General features: G+C 46.4%; 1 protein-coding gene across 2 annotated transcripts in view; it reads right to left on the bottom strand.

Annotated features, from left to right (window-relative positions):
• LOC311136573 (cell adhesion molecule DSCAM-like) overlaps positions 1–20,315 on the bottom strand; it is a gene marked incomplete at both ends in the record, with an annotated part of 150,008 nt that overhangs the window by 37,715 nt on the left and 91,978 nt on the right. For both annotated transcript variants that reach the window (XM_084170759.1, XM_084170760.1), the window contains 6 exons: positions 290–418; positions 1,499–1,595; positions 1,865–2,064; positions 11,201–11,380; positions 12,013–12,132; positions 12,677–12,955. In XM_084170759.1, the coding sequence (XP_084026885.1) occupies positions 290–418; positions 1,499–1,595; positions 1,865–2,064; positions 11,201–11,380; positions 12,013–12,132; positions 12,677–12,955 (1,005 nt within the window). The remainder of the gene's footprint in view (positions 1–289; positions 419–1,498; positions 1,596–1,864; positions 2,065–11,200; positions 11,381–12,012; positions 12,133–12,676; positions 12,956–20,315) is intronic.

The following is a 20,315-nucleotide window of genomic DNA, read 5'->3' as shown; positions in this document are numbered from 1 at the left end:
GCAAAGGGTGGCTATTTGAAGAATCTCAAATATAAAATATATTTTTATTTGTTTAACACTTTTTTGGTTACTACATGATTCCATATGTATTATTTCATAGTTTTGATGTCTTCACTATTATTCTACAATGTAGAAAATAGTAAAAAATAAAGAAAAACCCTTGAATGAGTAGGTGTGTACAAACTTTTGACTGGTAGTGTAGGTGAAACACTGCTTACAGTATTACTATACATTGCTGGCATCCAGAACATACCATCTCTTACAAAGAGAACTCTTGTTTGTCTTGTACCTGATTTGTTCTTGCACTCAATGTCGAAGCCTGTGATTGGGCTGTTTCCGTCAAAGCCCATGGTCCAGCGGAGGGCGATGGTCCTGTCCTTCACCTCTCTGATCTCCACCTCAGGAGGGTCCGGGGGCTCTGAGGGACACCACAAAGTCAAACATATGTGTTAGAGCCCTGCATGGGCATGAATTTTAACTCCAAGCCCTACCCATGCCCACGACATTAAAAGCACTACCATACCCAGGCCAGATTGCTTCAGCCAAATTGAAGGCCCTGCCTTAAACCCGAAATCAGAAATAACTTCCTCCGTTAGTAAATCCATTAGCTGCTCCTCTCTGTCTGTCACTCGCTCCCTGCGTTGCGCTCACTCTGCATGCGCTCTGCTCATGGTGCTCTGAGTCTGTGAGTATTCATAGCAACATCTCCCCTTGGGCTGCTCTGCTCAATGAAGAGACATGAGAGAGCAGTTAGCTCTTAGCTATTTTTCGTCACCCTAAACTCAGACAAAACTCAATGAACATGATTATTTTCTGTGAAATAATCTCTCCTGTCTTATATTTGATGAGGTTGAAGCACTTCTGACACCATGTTATAATCTTAGTCAGATATGACTTTACTGTGCAGCAGAGCACAAGCAAATGTCTCAGTTTCAAAATGTTAGTGATCAGTTTAGTGACACCCGAGCACTGCCCGTACCATAGTTATTGATGAAAAAAACACCCCTATCCGGTCCTAACCCAATGTATAATGTTGGGCCTGTCGGGCTTGGGTGGGGTAGCAGAGCTCTAATATGGGTATACAACGCTATGGTAGTAGTGAAGGACTAGCTAGCTAGGTAGCTACACCTACTATGGAGTCCACTATGGAGTCCGGGGGCATGCTGCCTGGCTCCAGACACCATCTTTGCTTGCTCTGCCCTTTTCACCACCTCCCTCCGATGATCAGTCAAGCCATGAACCCTCTGATGACCTTCCATCTCATGAATGATGCTGTTGTTTTCTAAATTGCTCGTCTTTTTTGTGTTGCTTTAGCTTTAAGATTCTTATGTAATGAAAAGCACTATAAAAGTTGAATAAATTATTATTATTATTGTTATTATTATTATTATTATTATTATTATTATTATTATTATACTGATGTTGCATCATTACCTGATTTGGGGGTTATGTATTTCATTATGTTTTCATGACAATTGTCAGTGTTAGGCAGCTGTACCTTGCACTGTTAGCTGAATGATTCCTCTGTCTTCACCATAGGAGTTGATGGCATGGCAGGAGAAGAAGCCAGAGTCTTCCCTCACTGTAGGCCGGATCTATAGAAAGGGGAAAAAGAGGGTCCGCTACATAGATAAGGAAGTGCATGGAAAATACACATTCTGGGCAATATCATTCACAGACAGGGCTCATGATGAGCCATCATACCTGTCTACAAACTGACAAACTCAGTATGAAGGCTTTTTCACCAAAGCTTTGGTCCAAGCAAAATCTCTGCATAACCAGTAGCTCTCCACCTGGCCTCAGCTGAGGTAACTGTAACTGGGAAGCGGGCAGTACCACTCCCCCTGGTGGTGTGTCTGTGTACCTGCAGGGTGGAGATGACCTCGTCGGCCACCTCTTTGACGGTGACCACGTAGCGGTGGCTGCTCTCTGGGTTGATGATGCGATCTTCCTTCTCCCAGCGCACCATGATGGGCTTCTCCCCATGGGCCGTGCAGCTCATTCTCTTCTCACTGCCCTGCGTGGCCAGCGTGGTGTTGGGGTACGACGTGATCATGGCTGGGACTGGGAGGGAGAGAGAAAGAGGGGAGGGAAAGAGAGAGAAAGGAGGAGAAGGCACATGTTACATTAGTTATGAAGTAAGACAGGCTGAACATGTTTAGCCATAATTCAATTCCAGTGGGACATCATAGTGATACCTGCCACATGGAGGGTAGTTACAAGACAGGGAAAGGAAAGGGGGATACCTAGTCAGTTGTACAACAATGTATTCAACTGAAATGTGTCTTCCGCATTTAACCCAACCCCTCTGAATCAGAGAGGTGCGGGGGGCTGCCTTAATCAACATCCACATCTTCGGCGCCCGGGGAACAGTGGGTTAACTGTCTTGCTCAGGGGCAGAACGACAGATTTTTACTTTGTCAGCTCGGGGATTCGATCCAGCAACCTTTCGGTTGACACGACAGGGAACAGTGTAATGAATAAAATCTCTCTGCTCAAATGACACTTAATTGAGTCATAGTATTGCTGACTTCTTTAGTTGCTACGTGTGCTGGTTTGCTCCAACTTCTAACATAATACACAGTAAACCCCATGCCTCCCTGTTATGTTGAGCTGTGACAACAAACATCTTATGACCACAAGCAGCCAAGGCTTGGATAGGAGAAAATCCCTATTGGTCGGTCTCTGACAGCACACTACACACACTAGAGACTCATTACCCCCACAACTGAGTGTGTAATGACACACACACACACAGGCTCCTGTGATGTAATGGAAAGTGTCAGGCGAGGGGTTGCAGACATTTAAGCTTCATCTCTTATTCACTCCCCAGCCATTTTGAGCCGTGCTACAGAAAAATAAGGCTGATTTATTTGGCATGACAACTATGAATTTTTGGTGCGATGCACTTGGAGTAGTGAGGGAAAAAATAACTATTCGCAGCCTTCTGTAAATGTTAGTGTTTTGAGCAATGGTAGTCTCAGTTTACTTATTTGTACATAGTCATAAACTATAACAAACTGTTATGACGTTGTCCACTAGTATTACCATGATTAAGACATAGGATCATGTTGAGATTGGATGATTTGCCTCCAATGGAACTCTAGTGTTAAAAAACGTGTAGTCAATGAAACGCCTACTGTACAGAAGGGCTACATGAGGTGAGCATCACACAGGAGGAGACAGGACCAATGTAACCAGTGTGTGAGAGAGTAAGCAGCACAGCTGTGTCTGTCTGTCCTGAGGCATTTGCCACAGTGCCAGGCTGTTTCTGTAATTGCTGTGTTGATGTATTTCTTTAATATCTAGCAGAATTATGGGCAGAGGAACATGGCTCTGGGGGCAGGGGAGCGAGGTGATGCCTCCACTGGGAGACTCACACATTAGACAGCCACTCATGTTTATTTCACACTGTGGACAAAATAAACAGGTATGCACGCACGCACGCGCTTTATTCAGCAGCACTGACGGATATGTGTATCTCTAACTGACAGAGTAGAGGTTAGGAGAGCCCTGTTTCAAAACCACCAGCGCAGAGGGCAACAACCATGATGCACTCCAGCCTGCTTCTCTGCCTGCCTGCAGGGAATTCTGGGATATTCTGCTCCCACGAGAGAAAAAGCTGCAGCTCCCCCCCTCCCAGGCTCCTTTTCACCTGGCCAGGTTACCATGCCAACTAGCATCGGACAATCTCTCTCTCCCCCGCTCCTTCTCTTCCTCTCTCTCCATCGCCATTCTCAGAAGAGGCCATTTATAGTATCCAGGAAAAGAACATGGACCAGCCATCGACTTTCTACAGGATCATGATTATACTATTCCAGCCCTGAATGTCGCAATGCAGACCCAAAATAAAAACAGGGATATATAACGCATCTCTGTCTCTTATAATAATGTTGGTCATGTGACAAACAATAACGTAATTGAGCAAATAGTTAGGAGAAATTATAGTTAAAAACACTGCCCAGATACTTTACGCTGTGGTCCATTAGAGGCTCATGAACAGTCAAAAATAGAAAAAAATTGACCCTGTCTGTCTCAGTATATTAATCAATATATACAGTGCATTCGGAAAGTATTCAGACCCCTTGATTTTTTCCACATTTTGTTACGTTACAGCCTTATTCTAAAATGGATTACATTTTTTCCCCCTCATCACTCTACACACAATACCACAGAATGACAAAGCAAAAACAGGTTTATAGATCTTTTCAAATTTATTAAAAAACAACAACTGAAATATCACATTTACAGTATTCAGACCCTTTACTCAGTACTTTGTTGAAGCACCTTTGGCAACGATTACAGCCTCGAGTCTTCTTGGGTATGACGCAACAAGCTTGGCACACCTGTATTTCGGGAGTTTTTCCCCATTCTTCTCTGCAGATCCTCTCAAGCTCTGTCAGGTTGGATTTGGAGCATTGCTGCACAGCTATTTTCAGGTCTCTCCAGAGATGTTAGATCGGGTTCAAGTCCGGGCTCTGGCTGGGCCACTCAAGGACATTCAGAGACTTGTCCTGAAGCCACTCCTGCGTTGTCTTGGCTGTGTGCTTAGGGTCATTGTCTTGTTGGAAGGTGAACTTTCCCCCCAGTCTGAGGTCCTGAGCGTTCTGGAACAGGTTTTCATCAATAATCTCTCTGCACTTTGCTCCGTTCATCTTTCCCGCGATCCTGACTAGTCTCCCAGTCCCTGCTGCTGAAAACCATCCCCACAGCATGATGCTGCCAACACCCAGCTTCACCATACGGATGGTGCCAGGTTTCCTCCAGACGTGACGCTTGGCATTCAGGCCAAAGAGTTCAATCTTGGTTTCATCAGACCAGATAATCTTGTTTCTCATGGTCTGAGAGTCCTTTAGGTGCCTTTTGGCAAACTCCAAGCGGGCTGTCATGTTCTGGTTACTGAGGAGTGGCTTCCGTCTGGCCACTCTACCATAAAGGCCTGATTGGTGGATTGCTGCAGAGATGGTTGTCCTTCTGGAAGGTTCTCCCATCTCCACAGAGGAACTCTGGAGCTCTGTCAGAGTGACCATCGGGTTCTTGGTCACCTCCCTGACCAAGGCCCTTCTCCCCCGATTGCACAGTTTGGCCGGGCGGCCAGCTCTAGGAATAGTCTTGGTGGTTCCAAACTTCTTCCATTTAAGAATGATGGAGGCCACTGTGTTCTTGGGGACCTTCAATACTGCAGACATTTTTTGGTACCCTTCACCAGATTTGTGCCTTGACACAATCCTGTCTCTGAGCTCTACGGACAATTACTTCGACCTCATGGCTTGCTTTTGCTCTGACATGCACGGTCAACTGCAGGTGCACCTTATATAGACAGGTGTGTGCCTTTCCAAATCATGTCCAATCAATTGAATTTACCACAGGTGGACTCCAATCAAGTTGTAGAAACATCTCAAGGATGATCAATGAAAACAGGATGCACCTGAGCTCAATTTTGAGTCTCATAGCAAAGGGTCTGAATACTTACGTAAATAAGGTATTTCAGTTTTTTATTTTTAATACATTTGCAAACAATTCTAAAAACCTGTTTTCACTTTGCCATTATGTGGTACTGTGTGTGTAGATTGATGAGTGGAAAAAAATATTGAATCAATTTTAGAATAAGGCTGTAACGTAACAAAATGTGGAAAAGGTGAAGGGGTCTGAATATTTTCCGAATGCACTGTACATTTGGGTGGCAGTAGCAGGAACTGAACTTGACAAACACATGTATACTCTTCCTTCAGGTTGTATCACCAGCCAGATTTATATAGATCTACCATACTTATGCCTGATGTGAAATATATTGTAGGCCTATATTTCCACAATCTTATTCAGCCAGTTGAAACAGATAAAACATCCCATCTCCTATCAATCTGAAACCCCTGTTCCATCAACATGCAGTACATTGAATAGTCGTCTAACAGTAACATTAACCTATGACTGTAGATTCCAGGTCGGATGGATAGCCCCAGGCATCAGTCTCTGTTTACCCCAGCAGAGTTAGTGTCTGGCTGGGGAATGTAGGCCACAGGGTGCCCTGGCTGGATGACTGAGCCATGGGAGTGAGACGAGAACGAGACGAGATCACTCCCTACAGGAGCCCACTGCCCCTGGGGCTCTCTGTGTGTGTGTGTGTGTGTGTGTGTGTGTGTGTAGAGTGGGTAGGTAGGGGGAATAGCAGTTATGGCACAGATATGACTGGTTCACTGGGTGCTAGCTCCACTCATTGCACCGAAATAATTCCCTTAGCTGCGCAATTGGGTTGGACATTGAGCATGATGCTGAGTATATGGCAGCGGACAGGCTGCTTTGTGTGGGTAGTTGGAGGGCTGAAACAGGGGAAGGAAGGAGAGAGAGAGAGAGAATAATTTTCTATACTCCAGTGTCTGAGGGAAGTGGTCTGATTGGGAGCTTGGCGACCAGGCAACAATGCTGTTTTTCGCCAATTAAGTCTCATTATGTGCATGCTCTCATCATTGTGTCTCAGAGCGTTATGAGTGTAATGCTCTTAATTGATCCTAATTGGCACTGATAAACATTAAGTGGCTGTTGACCCACTCCGATAAAACCAACCTTCTCTGGATTAGTGATGTATCCAGTCAATTGCATCAGTGGAGGTACGTACATTATACAGTAGAGACTGTAGTCATTTAGACAGGGGAATGGGTTCAAATGTTGTTGGTGCCCTCAGCTGCACAAAATATAAATAAGGACATGGATAGTTTTAAGTAAGGTAGAATTAAGTGTTAACGTGTCTAGGCAATATGCCAAATATTCTGAACCTAGGATGAATAAACTATGAATACTGTGAGTGTACACATCCACGCACGCACGTACACATGCACACACATAAAGCTGTGAAAATACTGCTAGTGCAACATAAGCTATTTCTGCTGGCTGTGGGTGTCTATGACAGCGTTCAAATACGTTGATGCATGATATATTATGGTTAGGCATTAGCCGATGCACAGACACTAATAACAATAAAAGCGTCTCACTATGACATCACAATAGCTGCAATTCATTTCCCCATGGTCAAATGGAATCGGTCTAAACCACTGAATTACAGTAGCAGCCTGTGAGGGCCATGATTCTTCAGTAATGGCCTGTGTGTGTATAAGTGTCTATGTGTGCGCGCGTGTGCATGTGTATGCCTATATGTGTGTATTTTCCAGTAACACAGCCAGGTAAACTTGTATGAGCGATCACCCAGCCAAGAACTCATCCAGTACTGTATATCACCTGACCACTTTACAGCCAGTCACTTCCAGTGTTGCTCTAATTGTCTCTTAAGCCTCTTAAGTGGCAGCAGCTTCTCCAGCAGCAGTGGTGTCATATGGCCTGGATAAACAACACACACCAGTACAGCACAGCCTGTACTGCTCCAGCAGTCTATGGCGAGGAGAGGAGGACACAGTTTGGTGTGGGTAAAGTCTGTAATACTACACATGCTAGTCTGCAGCATGCTTAGTGCCTACATGTATGGAGAGGAGGACACAGTCTGGGGTGGGTACAGTATGTAATACTACACCTGCTCAGCAGAGGACAGGCTCTGTGGGTTAATGAGGGTTTCGTCTGGCACAAACACACTGATCCACAGGAGACCAGAGGAGCAGAGCTCCAGGGAGGCTCAGGTTCCAGAGAGCAGGAGGGCCAGACACAACCAACACCCGACCGCACCGATCCGACCGCACAACGATCAAAACAACAACCTGAACCTGACACTCCGGGAGATCAGCTCAACCTGAGGGAGAACACACAGGCTCACACACAGACACAAACATGCACGCACACACTGCAGAGGGACATCTCTCTGTGTGCGCGCGTGTGCGTGTGGACAAAAATCTACCACTGCTGTGGGTACTCTGCTGTGTGTGTCTAGACGTAAGGCTTTAAGTGTGTAGTGCACAGGAGGTTGGTGGCACCTTAATTGGGGAGAACGGGCTTGTGGTAATAACTGGAGCAGAATAGGTGGAATGGTGTCAAATACATAAAACACATGGTTTCCGTGTGTTTGATGCCATTCCATTTACTCTGTTCCAGCCATTATTATGAGCCGTTCTCCCCTCAACAGCCTCCACCGGTGTAGTGTATAATTGTGTTTATCCATATGAGTGTGTGTTTGTAAGTGTACGTGTCCTGGTACATGTACTGTGTGTGTGTTTTTGAGGAATTGTGTGAGAGTATTACATGAGCGATTGAGTCAGACAGACAGACAGACAGAGAGAGAGAGAGCTAGTCATGAGGGAGCAGTATTTGGCTGCGGCAGACAGACAGACTCTGCAGGGACAGATAACAGCTACAAGTATATAAGATCCCTGTGACTAGACCACTGTGTGACTGGAATCAAATGAGCACCCAGCCCAGCCATAGGGATGCAGCAGGAGATCACACACACACACACACATACATGCACACATAAACAACACACACCTCTCAAGACACACTAAGAACCAGATTTACCCAGAAACTTTGGCTCAAAATGTTTATGTTGATTAAGGAGAATCAACAGTTCCTCTTTCATATTACAAATCAGTGCAGTTTACATAGTCTATTCAACATCAACATCAAATGGGAACTGGTTTGATTCCAGGCTGTATCACAACCGGCCGTGATTGGGAGTCCCATATGGCGGCGCACAATTGGCCCAGCGTCGTCCAGGTTTGGCCGGTGTAGGCCGTCATTGTAAATAGGCCGTCAGTTGTTCTTAACTGACTTGCCTAGTTAAATAAAGGTTAAATAAAAAAAATAAAAAAATAAAAAACTCCTTCAACATGAAAACAATAGCCTGGCATCACTTTTTCTACAGTTTCCTTTTTTCACCTGAAGAGGGCAGTGTTCCTCTTGGAAAAATCTACAGCAACAATTTATAGTATAATCAAAGACTTTAACCTCTAAAAGGGGGGAAAGGAAGGAAAGGGGATACCTAGTCAGTTGTACAACTAAATGCATTCAACTGAAATGTGTCTTCCGCATTTAACCCAACCCATACCATGGATCATTTAGATATTTGATTTGAATTTTAGGACCCCTTTAGGTATCTTTTTTTGTATTATTTGATAAATGTTGAATTTGGCCTTTACTACTATAGCCCATAGAAACGCATTGAATAACACATTCATAAATGGCAAAAATACATCATAAGGAATATGGTTTTGAAGTGTCTGTCCTATATCTTGGAGATATAAGAAAGCTCAGGATATGTTTGTGTTTCTTTGGACATAAACTTACCCCTTATTTTTGTTGCCACAAAACTCATACTTCCATTTTTTTGTATGGGTTACCTTCATAGTTTATAGGCCAAACCGTTTGGATGCTCCAGATGTTTTCGTGAGAAGACTGATTTTCGGGATGTCACATGCTCTGACAAACACCGCTGTAGCTCTGTCACCTTTCACTGCAGATGCAGAAGGCCAACATAGGCGGATGCGGTGGATTGAGACGCAGCCCATGCAAAACTGATATCTCTAGCTTAAATTGATGGATTTTAATGGGATTTTTTTATTATGTTACTTGGATTGACGCACGGGTGCATCAATAGACTTAATTAAAATATGGTATACTCCTGAGTGGCGCAGTGGTCTAAGGCACTGCATCGCAGTGCTAACTGTGCCACTAGAGATCCTGGTTCGAATCCAGGCTCTGTTGCCGCCGGCCGCGACCGGGAGACTCATGGGCGGCGCACAATTGGCCCAGCGTCGTCCAGGGTAGGGGAGGGAATGGCCGGCAGGGATGTAGCTCAGTTGATAGAGCATGGCGTTTGCAACGCCAGGGTTGTGGGTTCGATTCCCACGGGGGGCCAGTATAAAAAAAAAAGATGTATTCACTAACTGTAAGTTGCTCTGGATAAGAGCGTCTGCTAAATGACTAAAATGTAAAAAAAAATGTAAATGTATGCCTGTGGGAGCAGGGGATTGAAATAAGTAAGGAGAGCTTGGAGAGATCTCGCATTTGATTTGTTTCATTATCCAATAACACTGCTTTAATTTCACTTGCTGGACAAGAATATAGTATAATGCATCCAATTTAGCTTTTGTTACTATATTATATTATTCATAAGAAATAATGCCCCACATTTTTCGGGGAGATTATGTAATATTGGGAAGGGGATGAAGGTGCTGAAAAAAATCAAATAAATGGAATTGAATTTTACTTGGGTGGATGGAACTGGCTCTAGAGGTGGGTGATGGGCACAACATCACATCATGTCACTCCCAATCAAATCCCAGTGGTTAGACTGGGAGACACACAATGATGGGAGATGGAGGGAGGAGGGAAAGAGGTAGGAGACAGGCAGACAGGGCAGGGGAAATTATATTGTATCAGAATTTAAATACAGTTAAATATTACACACACACAAAGAAGACAGAGGGAGAAAGACTGAAAGGGAAGACAGAGGGAAATAGGAAGCAGAATAGGAGGAAGAGGAGGAGAGGAAGACAGACATACAGAAGAGCAGCCTAGGGAGAGGAGGGGAGAGAGAGAAGAGGAAGACAAGGGAGGGTGACAGACAGGTAGTCCATCTCTCCACTCCCCTCCCCCTCAGCCCTCTTTTCCACATGGCAGCCTCTGCCTGCATACAGAGTTCAGAGCCTAATGGAGGGGAGCTAAGTCCATGGCCACTCAGCGGATAAACGCCTGTTTCGCAAAGAGAAAGAGAGAGCGACGGAGACTGGCGACGCTGCATGGCTGCTATTGTGGGATGTGTTCAGGCAGAAAGATACAGGGCCATGATAGTGGTGGTGGTGGTGGCGGCACCACACTGGTGGCCTCTCTGTCACAGAGCACAGTGACTCCACTCACTTAACCTTTAGCCATTTAACGCCACAAACACTACCCAGCACTATACTGGACCACCCCATTGTAAATACAGGGCTAAAACAATGTGGCTCTTTGACATCCCTAGCACTACATTCACACACAGGGACACTCACTCCAGCACAGACCACTAACATGACTTAACATCAAACAGAAATGGATGCTCGGAAGAGTCCACAAAATGGCTTTCAATAATGTCTCTAGTGAGAGCCAACATGTAGCCTACTGCTTCCCCATGGGTCTCCCTTAAGGTACTTTTGACACTAAGCTTTGTATTATTATTATTTATTTATTTTTACATCGGAGAACACATACATTTCAGGATGGGGGGGGGGGGGGTCTTCCATTTGACACTGAGGTCCATTTATACAGACAGGGGTCTTCAGTGACTTACTTTTGACGTTGAGGTACATGGACTTGCTGACGTCAGCTCCCACGTCGTTGCTGACCTTACACAGGTAGTAGCCGCTGTCCTCCTCCAGCACGTGTTTGATGAGCAGAGAGCCGTTGACCAGCACCTGGATACGGAAGCCCGAGTTCAAGGCTATAGGCTGGAACTGGGGAACCCCCGCACCTAGGGAGGGAGGGAGATAGGGAGAGAGGGATGGAGGTAGAGAGAGGAGGAGGAGATGTAAGATGTATTAAAAACACCTCTTGCATAGTTTATGACCAAATGATGAAAAATGATTACATAATGGATGGATGTTTTACGTCAACAAAATCTACAGTACATTTCAATTTCCTCCTTTATGGTAATGTGAGAAGATGTTGCCTTCCCTTCTTCCTCTTTATATTTGTTTAGAGTTTCAGCGCTGAGCTTTCACCATTCAACCTCAAGGCTGTGGACACTGTGTTTGCTGTGTTGGCTCTCCTAAACGGATGCTTTTTAATAAAAAAGCTTCCCGTAGGACAATGTTGTGTTTATGCAATTCAGCAAGATAGTCAGAGGAGTAGAAATGGAAGATGCACAGTTACAGAGGGGTATTTATCCTCAATCATGAACCCAGTGTGTAAACATATCATCATAGTGGTCAGAAGGGAGAAGAGTAGCTTTTAATTAATCCTGGGTCATGTTCAGTAGTGCAACGGAAAATGAACAACTGTGTTCTATTTGGACAGGTTTGTGCAGTACCTCCCTGTTTCACTCTATGTCAAAACATTTACACTCTACTTAACACAATCCTTGTATATTCTGGTCATATTTACCTTTGGAGTGCTTCCACACTATGGTAGGGACGGGGTATCCCTCTGCAGAGCAGTTGAGGATCACAGCTTTTCCATAGATGCCGTCCTGGTCCTTGGGCTGCACCACAAACTTTGGAGGGACTGGTTGGGAGAGCAACAGACAAAAGGTAATTGATTAACACTAGCTATACTGTTATGGTGTTGTAGTTTGAGTTTGTAATACCTTGTGGCTTAAATAGCACAAATTAGAAATGCTATATTTTCACACCAACTGTGAGAAAAACAAGAAGAGCCAATGCTAATGAGTGGTTTAGCATATTAGCCCTGTAGTGGAATAAGTGGCATCACATCACAACATTAAAATATTAAGATTACTGTAAAACAGCATGTGCAACACTGCTATTGGGATTAGGGTTGTATTTTGTTTTAGCATATAGGTTTTCTTTTGCTATACCCAACATAGGCCTAGTGGTAGGTTGATTTGGATCCACTCCAACTGTAGGGGAACATATGAAGAGAGTTTACTCTAGCAGAATACTTGAAAACCAGCAAATACCTTCTAGACTCATATATTTGAGTAGTGTCAAACCTTCTCCCCCTTCACTCCCCACTTCCCTCCCTCCCCCCTCCCACCCCTCTCCACATCCTCTCCCCTCTCCACTCTCACTCCCTCCCCCCTCCTCACCCCTGACGATGAGCTGACTCTGGTGTTCCACGGTGGCGGCCTGGTTGCGTGCGATGCAGGTGTAGTTGCCGTTGTGCAGGAGAGACAGGTTGGAGATACGTAGGGAGCTGGTGAAGTCTATGTTGTCGATGGTTACGCCGAGACTGGCCGGGATTGGCCGACCATCCTTCTGCCAGGTGATGAATACAGGCTGGTCACCTGACATCACCACGCATGGAATGAACACACGTTGGCCAATAGAGAAACGAGGGAACTCGAAGGGATGGATGGTGGGGGGAACTGTGGGAGAAAGAGACGGTAGAGTTAAGGCAAGGGTATTTATGTATGTATCGTACCACTGATCAACCATCCTCGCATCTAGTCTATCACCTTATTAATAACATGGCTTAACACCGTGGAGATGCAGGTGAGAGAGAGAAATTCATTACATTTCCCCTTGCGGAGAGGCGAGGCAGAAGGCATGGCTGTGCTCTACCTCTCCCTCGTTCCCTCTTTCTCTCTCTCTTTCTCTTCCTCTGTCTCTCGCTCTCTGGGGATACTATAGCCATTGTGAGAAACAGATGCTTTGAAAAATTAATAATTTAAAATAACATTGGAATAAACGGCACTTCAACAATTATTTAATTCACAACAAAGTAAGCATAATGGGCTCCTGGGGATTCCCGCTCTTCTCCTTTCCTCTCCGCAGCCTCAGAATGCTAAGCAGCCGAGAGGCAAATTAGGTAGACTGGGAATGTCGGTGTTCTAGGCTTTGTTTAGGGCCGCAGCCAGCGTTATTTCCCCCGCCTTGCACACACGTTAACATGGCGGCGGCACCGAGAGAGGATTCCGATTGGTCCGTTCGTACTGATACTTCAAATTATGCAGCGGCATTATTGAGGAAAGACTACACCAACTGGGCACAAACTGGTTTAATCATTGTTGTTTCCACATAATTTAAATGAAATTATGTTGAACCAACATGGAATAGACGTTTAATTGACGTCTGTGCCCAGTGGGGAGAGCCATCTGAGGTTATGTATTGTAGTGTACTGGCAGACTGGCATAGTGGCTGTGAATGTTCAGATCAGCTGACTTACTCTCCTATTCTCTCTATACACCAAGTCAATTGGCTCTGTCATATCCTCACATGGTCTCTCCTAATCATTGCTACGCAGACGACACACATTTAATTTTCTCCTTTCCCCCTTCTGATAACCAGGTGGCGAATCGCATCTCTGCATGTCTGGCAGACATATCAGTGTGGATGACGGATCACCACCTCAAGCTGAACCTCGGCAAGACGGAGCTGCTCTTCCTCCCGGGGAAGGACTGCCCGCTCCATGATCTCGCCATCACGGTTGACAACTCCATTGTGTCCTCCTCCCAGAGTGCAAAGAACCTTGGCGTGACCCTGGACAACACCCTGTCGTTCTCTGCTAACATCAAAGCGGTGACCCGATCCTGCAGGTTCATGCTCTACAACATTCGCAGAGTACGACCCTACCTTACACAGAAAGTGGCACAGGTCCTAATCCAGGCACTTGTCATCTCCCGTCTGGATTACTGCAACTCGCTGTTGGCTGGGCTCCCTGCCTGTGCCATTAAACCCCTGCAACTTATCCAGAATGCTGCAGCCCGTCTGGTGTTCAACCTTCCCAAGTTCTCTCACGTCACCCCGCTCCTCCGCACACTCCACTGGCTTCCAGTTGAAGCTCGCATCTACTACAAAACCATGGTCCTTGCTTACGGAGCTGTGAGGGGAACGGCACCTCCGTACCTTCAGGCTCTGATCAGACCCTACACCCAAACGAGGGCACTACATTCATCCACCTCTGGCCTGCTAGCCCCCCTACCTCTACGGAAGCACAGTTCCCGCTCAGCCCAGTCAAAGCTATTCGCTGCTCTGGCACCCCAATGGTGGAACAAGCTCCCCCACGACGCCAGGACAGCGGAGTCACTGACCACCTTCCGGAGACACTTGAAACCTACCTCTTTAAGGAATACCTGGAATAGTATAATAGTAATCCTTCTAGCCCCCCCCCCCCCCTTTCCTACCACTGTCTTTTGTCTAAACTAACGCCTGACTTATTTTACCTGCTAGCACTGACTTGTTTAAAGAAATGTACTTATTGTGATCGAGATGTAGTTGTCCCTGATTGCACTGACTTTGCTCACAGCTGCTTGTTTGAAGAAGTGTACTTACTGTGATCAAGATGTGGTTGTCCCACTGGCTATCCAATGTTGAATGCACCAATTTGTAAGTCGCTCTGGATAAGAGCGTCTGCTAAATGACTTAAATGTAATGCATATAGCCTAGTACATCACTGGGGCCGAGCACCCTGCCATCCAGGACCTCTATACCAGGCGGTGTCAGAGAAAGGCCCTAAAAATGGTCAAAGACTCCAGCCACCCAAGACATACAGTGAGGGAAAAAAGTATATGATCCCCTGCTGATTTTGTACGTTTGCCCACTGACAAAGAAATTATCAGTCTATAATTTGAATGGAAGGTTTATTTGAACAGGGAGAGACAGAATAACAAAACAAAAATCCAGAAAAACGCATGTCAAAAATGTTATAAATTGATTTGCATTTTAAATTAGGGAAATAAGTATTTGACCCCCTCTCAATCAGAAAGATTTCTGGCTCCCAGGTGTCTTTTATACAGGTAACGAGCTGAGATTAGGAGCACACTCTTAAAGGGAGTGCTCCTAATCTCAGTTTGTTACCTGTATAAAAGACACCTGTCCAAAGAAGCAATCAATCAATCAGATTCCAAACTCTCCACCATAGCCAAGACCAAAGAGCTCTCCAAAGATGTCAGGGATAAGATTGTAGACCTACACAAGGCTGGAATGGGCTACAAGACCATCACCAAGCAGCTTGGTGAGAAGGTGACAACAGTTGGTGCGATTATGCGCAAACGGAAGAAACACAAAATAACTGTCAATCTCCCTCGGCCTGGGGCTCCATGCAAGATCTCACCCTGTGGAGTTGCAATGATCATGAGAACGGTTAGGAATCAGCTCAGAACTACACAGGAGAATCTTGTCAATGATCCCAAGGCAGCTGGGACCATAGTCACTAAGAAAACAATTGGTAACACAATACGCTGTGAAGGACTGAAATCCTGCAGCGCCCGCAAGGTCCCCCTGCTCAAGAAAGCACATATACAGGCCCGTCTGAAGTTTGCCAATGAACATCTGAATGATTCAGAGGAGAACTGGGTGAAAGTGTTGTGGTCAGATGAGACCAAAATCGAGCTCTTTGGCATCAACTCAACTCGCCGTGTTTGGAGGAGGAGGAATGCTGCCTATGACCCCAAGAACACCATCCCCACTGTCAAACATGGAGGTGGAAACATTATGCTTTGGGGGTGTTTTTCTGCTAAGGGGACAGGACAACTTAACCGCATCAAAGGGACGATGGACGGGGCCATGTACCATCAAATCTTGGGTGAGAACCTCCTTCCCTCAGCCAGGGCATTGAAAATGGGTCATGGATGGGTATTCCAGCATGACAATGACCCAAAACACACAGCCAAGGCAACAAAGGAGTGTCTCAAGAAGAAGCACATTAAGGTCCTGGAGTGGCCTAGCCACTCTCCAGACCTTAATCCCATAGAAAATCTGTGGAGGGAGCTGAAGGTTCGAGTTGCCTCGAAACCTTAATGACTTGGAGAAGATCTGCAAAGAGGAGTGGGACAAAATCCCTCCTGAGATGTGTGCAAATCTGGTGGCCAACTACAAGAAACGTCTGACCTCTGTGATTGCCAACAAGGGTTTTGCCACCAAGTACTAAGTCATGTTTTGCAGAGGGGTCAAATACTTATTTCCCTCATTAAAATGCAAATCAATTTATATCATTTTTGACATGCGTTTTTCTGGATTTTGTTGTTGTTATTCTGTCTCTCACTGTTCAAATAAACCTACCATTACAATTATAGACTGATCATGTCTTTGTCAGTTGGCAAACGTACAAAATCAGCAGGGGATCAAATACTTTTTTCCCTCACTGTAGACAGTTCTCTCTGCTACCGCACGGCAAGCGGTACAGATGCACCAAGTCTGGATTGAACAGGACCCTGTACAGCTTCTACCCCTAAGCCATAAAACTGCTAAATAGTTAACCAAATAGCTACCTGGACTATCTGCATTGACCCTTTTTACACTAACTCTTTTGACTCATCACATACGCTGCTGCTACTGTCTCAGCCTCCAGTATCTATGCTGCAATTGTCTATGTGCCGGGGGCTAGGGTCAGTCTGTTATATCTGGTGTTATTCTCCTGTCTTATCTGGTGTCCTGTGAGAATTTAAGTATGCTCCCTCTAATTCTCGCTCTCTCCCTCTCTCCCTCCCCTCCCAGAGGACCTGAGCCCTAGGACCATGCCTCAGGACTACCTGGCCTGATGACTCCTTGCTGTTCCCAGTCCACCTGGTAGTGCTGCTGCTCCAGTTTCAACTCTTCTGCCTGCGGCTATGGAACCCTGACCTGTTCACCGGACGTGCTACCTTGTCCCAGACCTGCTGTTTTCAACTCTCTTTCTCTACCGCACCTGCTATTTCAACCTCTAAATGCCCGGCTATGAAAAGCCAAGTGACATTTACTCCTGATGTACTGACCTGTTGCAACCTCTACAAACACTGTGATTATTATTTGACCCTGCTGGTGATCTATGAATGTTTGAACATCTTGGAGAAAAATCTGGCCTTAATGGCCATGTACTGTTATAATCTCCATCCGGTACAGCCAGAAGGGGACTGGCCACCCCTCACAGCCTGGTTCCTCTCTAGGTTTCAGCCTTTCTAGGGAGTTTTTCCTAGCCACCATGCTTCTACATCTGCATTGGTTGCTGTTTGGGGTTTTAGGCTGGGTTTCTGTATAGCACTTTGTGACATCTGCTGATGTAAAAAGGGCTTTATAAATACATTTGATTGAATTTGATTGATATTATTTATCCTGTTGCCTAGTCACTTTATCCCTACACAACAGTAGTAGGCCTGATTACCAACAATGACGAGACAGCCTCCAGGGAGGTGGTGAGGGCCCTGGCGGAGTGGTGCCAGGAAAATAACCTCTCCCTCAACGTCAACAAAATGAAGGAGCTGATCGTGGACTTCAGGAGACAGCAGACTGGACCGCAGTGGAGAAGGTGAAAAGCTTCAAGTTCCTCGGCATACACATCACTGAAAATCTGAAATGGTCCACCCACACAGACAGTGTGGTGAAGAAAAGGCAACAGCACCTCTTCAACCTCAGGAGGCTGAAGAAATTTAGCTTGGATCGAGGCAAAGATGAAGGCAGCAAAGTACAGATCCTTGATGAAAACCTGCTCCAGACTGGGGCGAAGGTTCACCTTCCAACAGGACAATGACCCTAAGCACACAGCCAAGACAACGCAGGAGTGGCTTCAAGACATGTCTCTGAAAGTCCTTGAGTGGCCCAGCCAGAGCCCGGACTTGAACCCGATCTAACATCTCTTGAGAGACCTGAAAATAGCTGTGCAGCAACGCTCCCCATCCAACCTGACAGAGCTTGAGAGTATCTGCAGAGAAGAATGGGAAAAACTCCCCAAATACAGTTGTGGCAAGCTTGTAGCGTCATACCCAAGAAGACTCGAGGCTGTAATCGCTGCAAAAAGGTGCTTCAACAAAGTACTGAGTAAAGGGTCTGAATACTTATGTAAATGTGATTAGTTTTTTATTTTAAATAAATTATAAAAATTTATAAAAACTTGTTTTTGCTTTGTCATTCTGTGGTATAATGTGTAGATTGATGAGGGGAAAAAACGATTTCATCAATTTTAGAATAAGGCTGTAACCTAACAAAATGTGGAAAAAGTAAAGGGGTCTGAATACTTTCCGAATACAGAATTCTACTGTATTCTAGTCAATGCCATTCCAATATTGCTCGTCCTAATATTTATATATTTCTTAATTCCATTATTTTCCTTTGAGATGTGTTGTGAATTGTTAGATACTACTGCAGTGCTGGAGCTAGAAACACAAGCATTTCCCTACACCCACAATAATATCTGCTAAATATGTATATGTGACCAATAACATTTGATTTTGATACATACATATCTACCGCAATTACCTTGTACCCTTGCACACCGACACAGTACTGGTACCCCGTAGGTAGAATACCAATACAGTCTGTCACGCCCTGACTCAGGGGACTCGTATTTGTTGAGTCAGGGTGTGTATTTTCTGTGTTGTGTTTTGCTATGTTGATTTTCTATGTTTAGATCTAGAATGTGTAGATCTATGTTGGCCAGGGTGGCTGTAGCTCGTTGTCTCTGATTGGGGACAATACTTAGGCAGCCTATTGGCACTAGTGGGTTGTGGGATCTTGTTCCGTGTAAGGTATGTTGTTTGTGTGCTACCTTGGACTTCACGTATTCGTTTCATTTGTTGTTTTGTCGTGGTGTTTATTCAATATAAATAAACATGTATGCATATCACGCTGGGCCTTGGTCCGTCCCGTCTGTAAACGATCGTGACAGAAGAACCCACCAAACGAGGACCAAGAAGCGTGCCCAGGAAGAGCGAGTAGCGATGTCACAGGTGGGCAAATGGTGGTCATGGGAGGAGATATTCGCGGGGAAAGGGCCATGGGCGAAGGTAAATGCCCAGGCAGGAGAGGAACGACGGCAACACAGAAGCCGGCCGAGGAGGAGGCCCGAGAAGCAGCCCCAAGAAAATGTTTTGGTTCAGTGGGAGCAGGAGTTATTAGGTCAGAGGGAGGCGCTACAGGAGGCTATAAGGGAGAAGGAAAGTGTAGAGGCACGGCGAGAGGAGCTGGTTAGGCAGCAGAAGGAGCGGGGGTTTATAAAGGAACCCAGTCCCGCTCCTCGCACCAGTCCCGCTCCTCGCACCAAGCAAGTGGTGCGTGTCGCCAGTCCGGTCCGGCCCGTGCCTGCTCCCCGCACTAAGCCAGTGGTGCATGTTCCCAGTACGGCCCGACCCGTTACTGCTCCCCGCACTAAGCCAGTGGTGTGTGTTCCCAGCCCGTTCCTGCTCCTCGCATCAAGCCAGTGGTGCGCGTCGCCAGCCTGGTCCGGCCTGTTCCTGCCCCTCGCACCAAGCCAGTGGTGCGCGTCGCCAGTCCGGTCCGGCCTGTTCCTGTCCCTCGCACCAAGCCAGTGGTGCGCGTCGCCAGCCCGGTCCGGCCTGTTCCTGTCCCTCGCACCAAGCCAGTGGTGCGCGTCGCCAGCCCAGCCCGGCCCGGCCTGTTCCTGCCCCTCGCACCAAACCAGTGGTGCGCGTCGCCAGCCCGGCCCGGCCTGTTCCTGCCCTCGCACCAAACCAGTGGTGCGCGTCGCCAGCCCGGCCCGGCCTGTTCCTGCCCCTCGCACCAAACCAGTGGTGCGCGTCGCCAGCCCAGCCCGGCCTGTTCCTGCCCCTCGCACCAAGCCAGTGGTGCGCGTCGCCAGCCCGGCCTGTTCCTGCCACTCGCACCAAGCCAGTGGTGCGCGTCGCCAGCCCGGCCCGGCCTGTTCCTGCCCCTCGCACCAAGCCAGTGGTGCGCGTCGTCAGCCCGGTCCGGCCCGTTCCTGCTCCCCGCACCAAGCCAGTGGTGCGTGTGTCCAGTCCGGCACGGCCCGTGCCTGTTCCAGCTCCGGTTAGCTGCTCCACTCCGGAGCCAGAGCAA

The sequence above is a fragment of the Coregonus lavaretus genome, assembly GCF_964263955.1.
Source record: "Coregonus lavaretus genome assembly, chromosome: 10".
NCBI lineage: Eukaryota > Metazoa > Chordata > Actinopteri > Salmoniformes > Salmonidae > Coregonus > Coregonus lavaretus.
The sequence above is the reverse complement of the archived record's forward strand: the minus strand, read 5'-3'. Positions and strand labels throughout refer to the sequence as shown.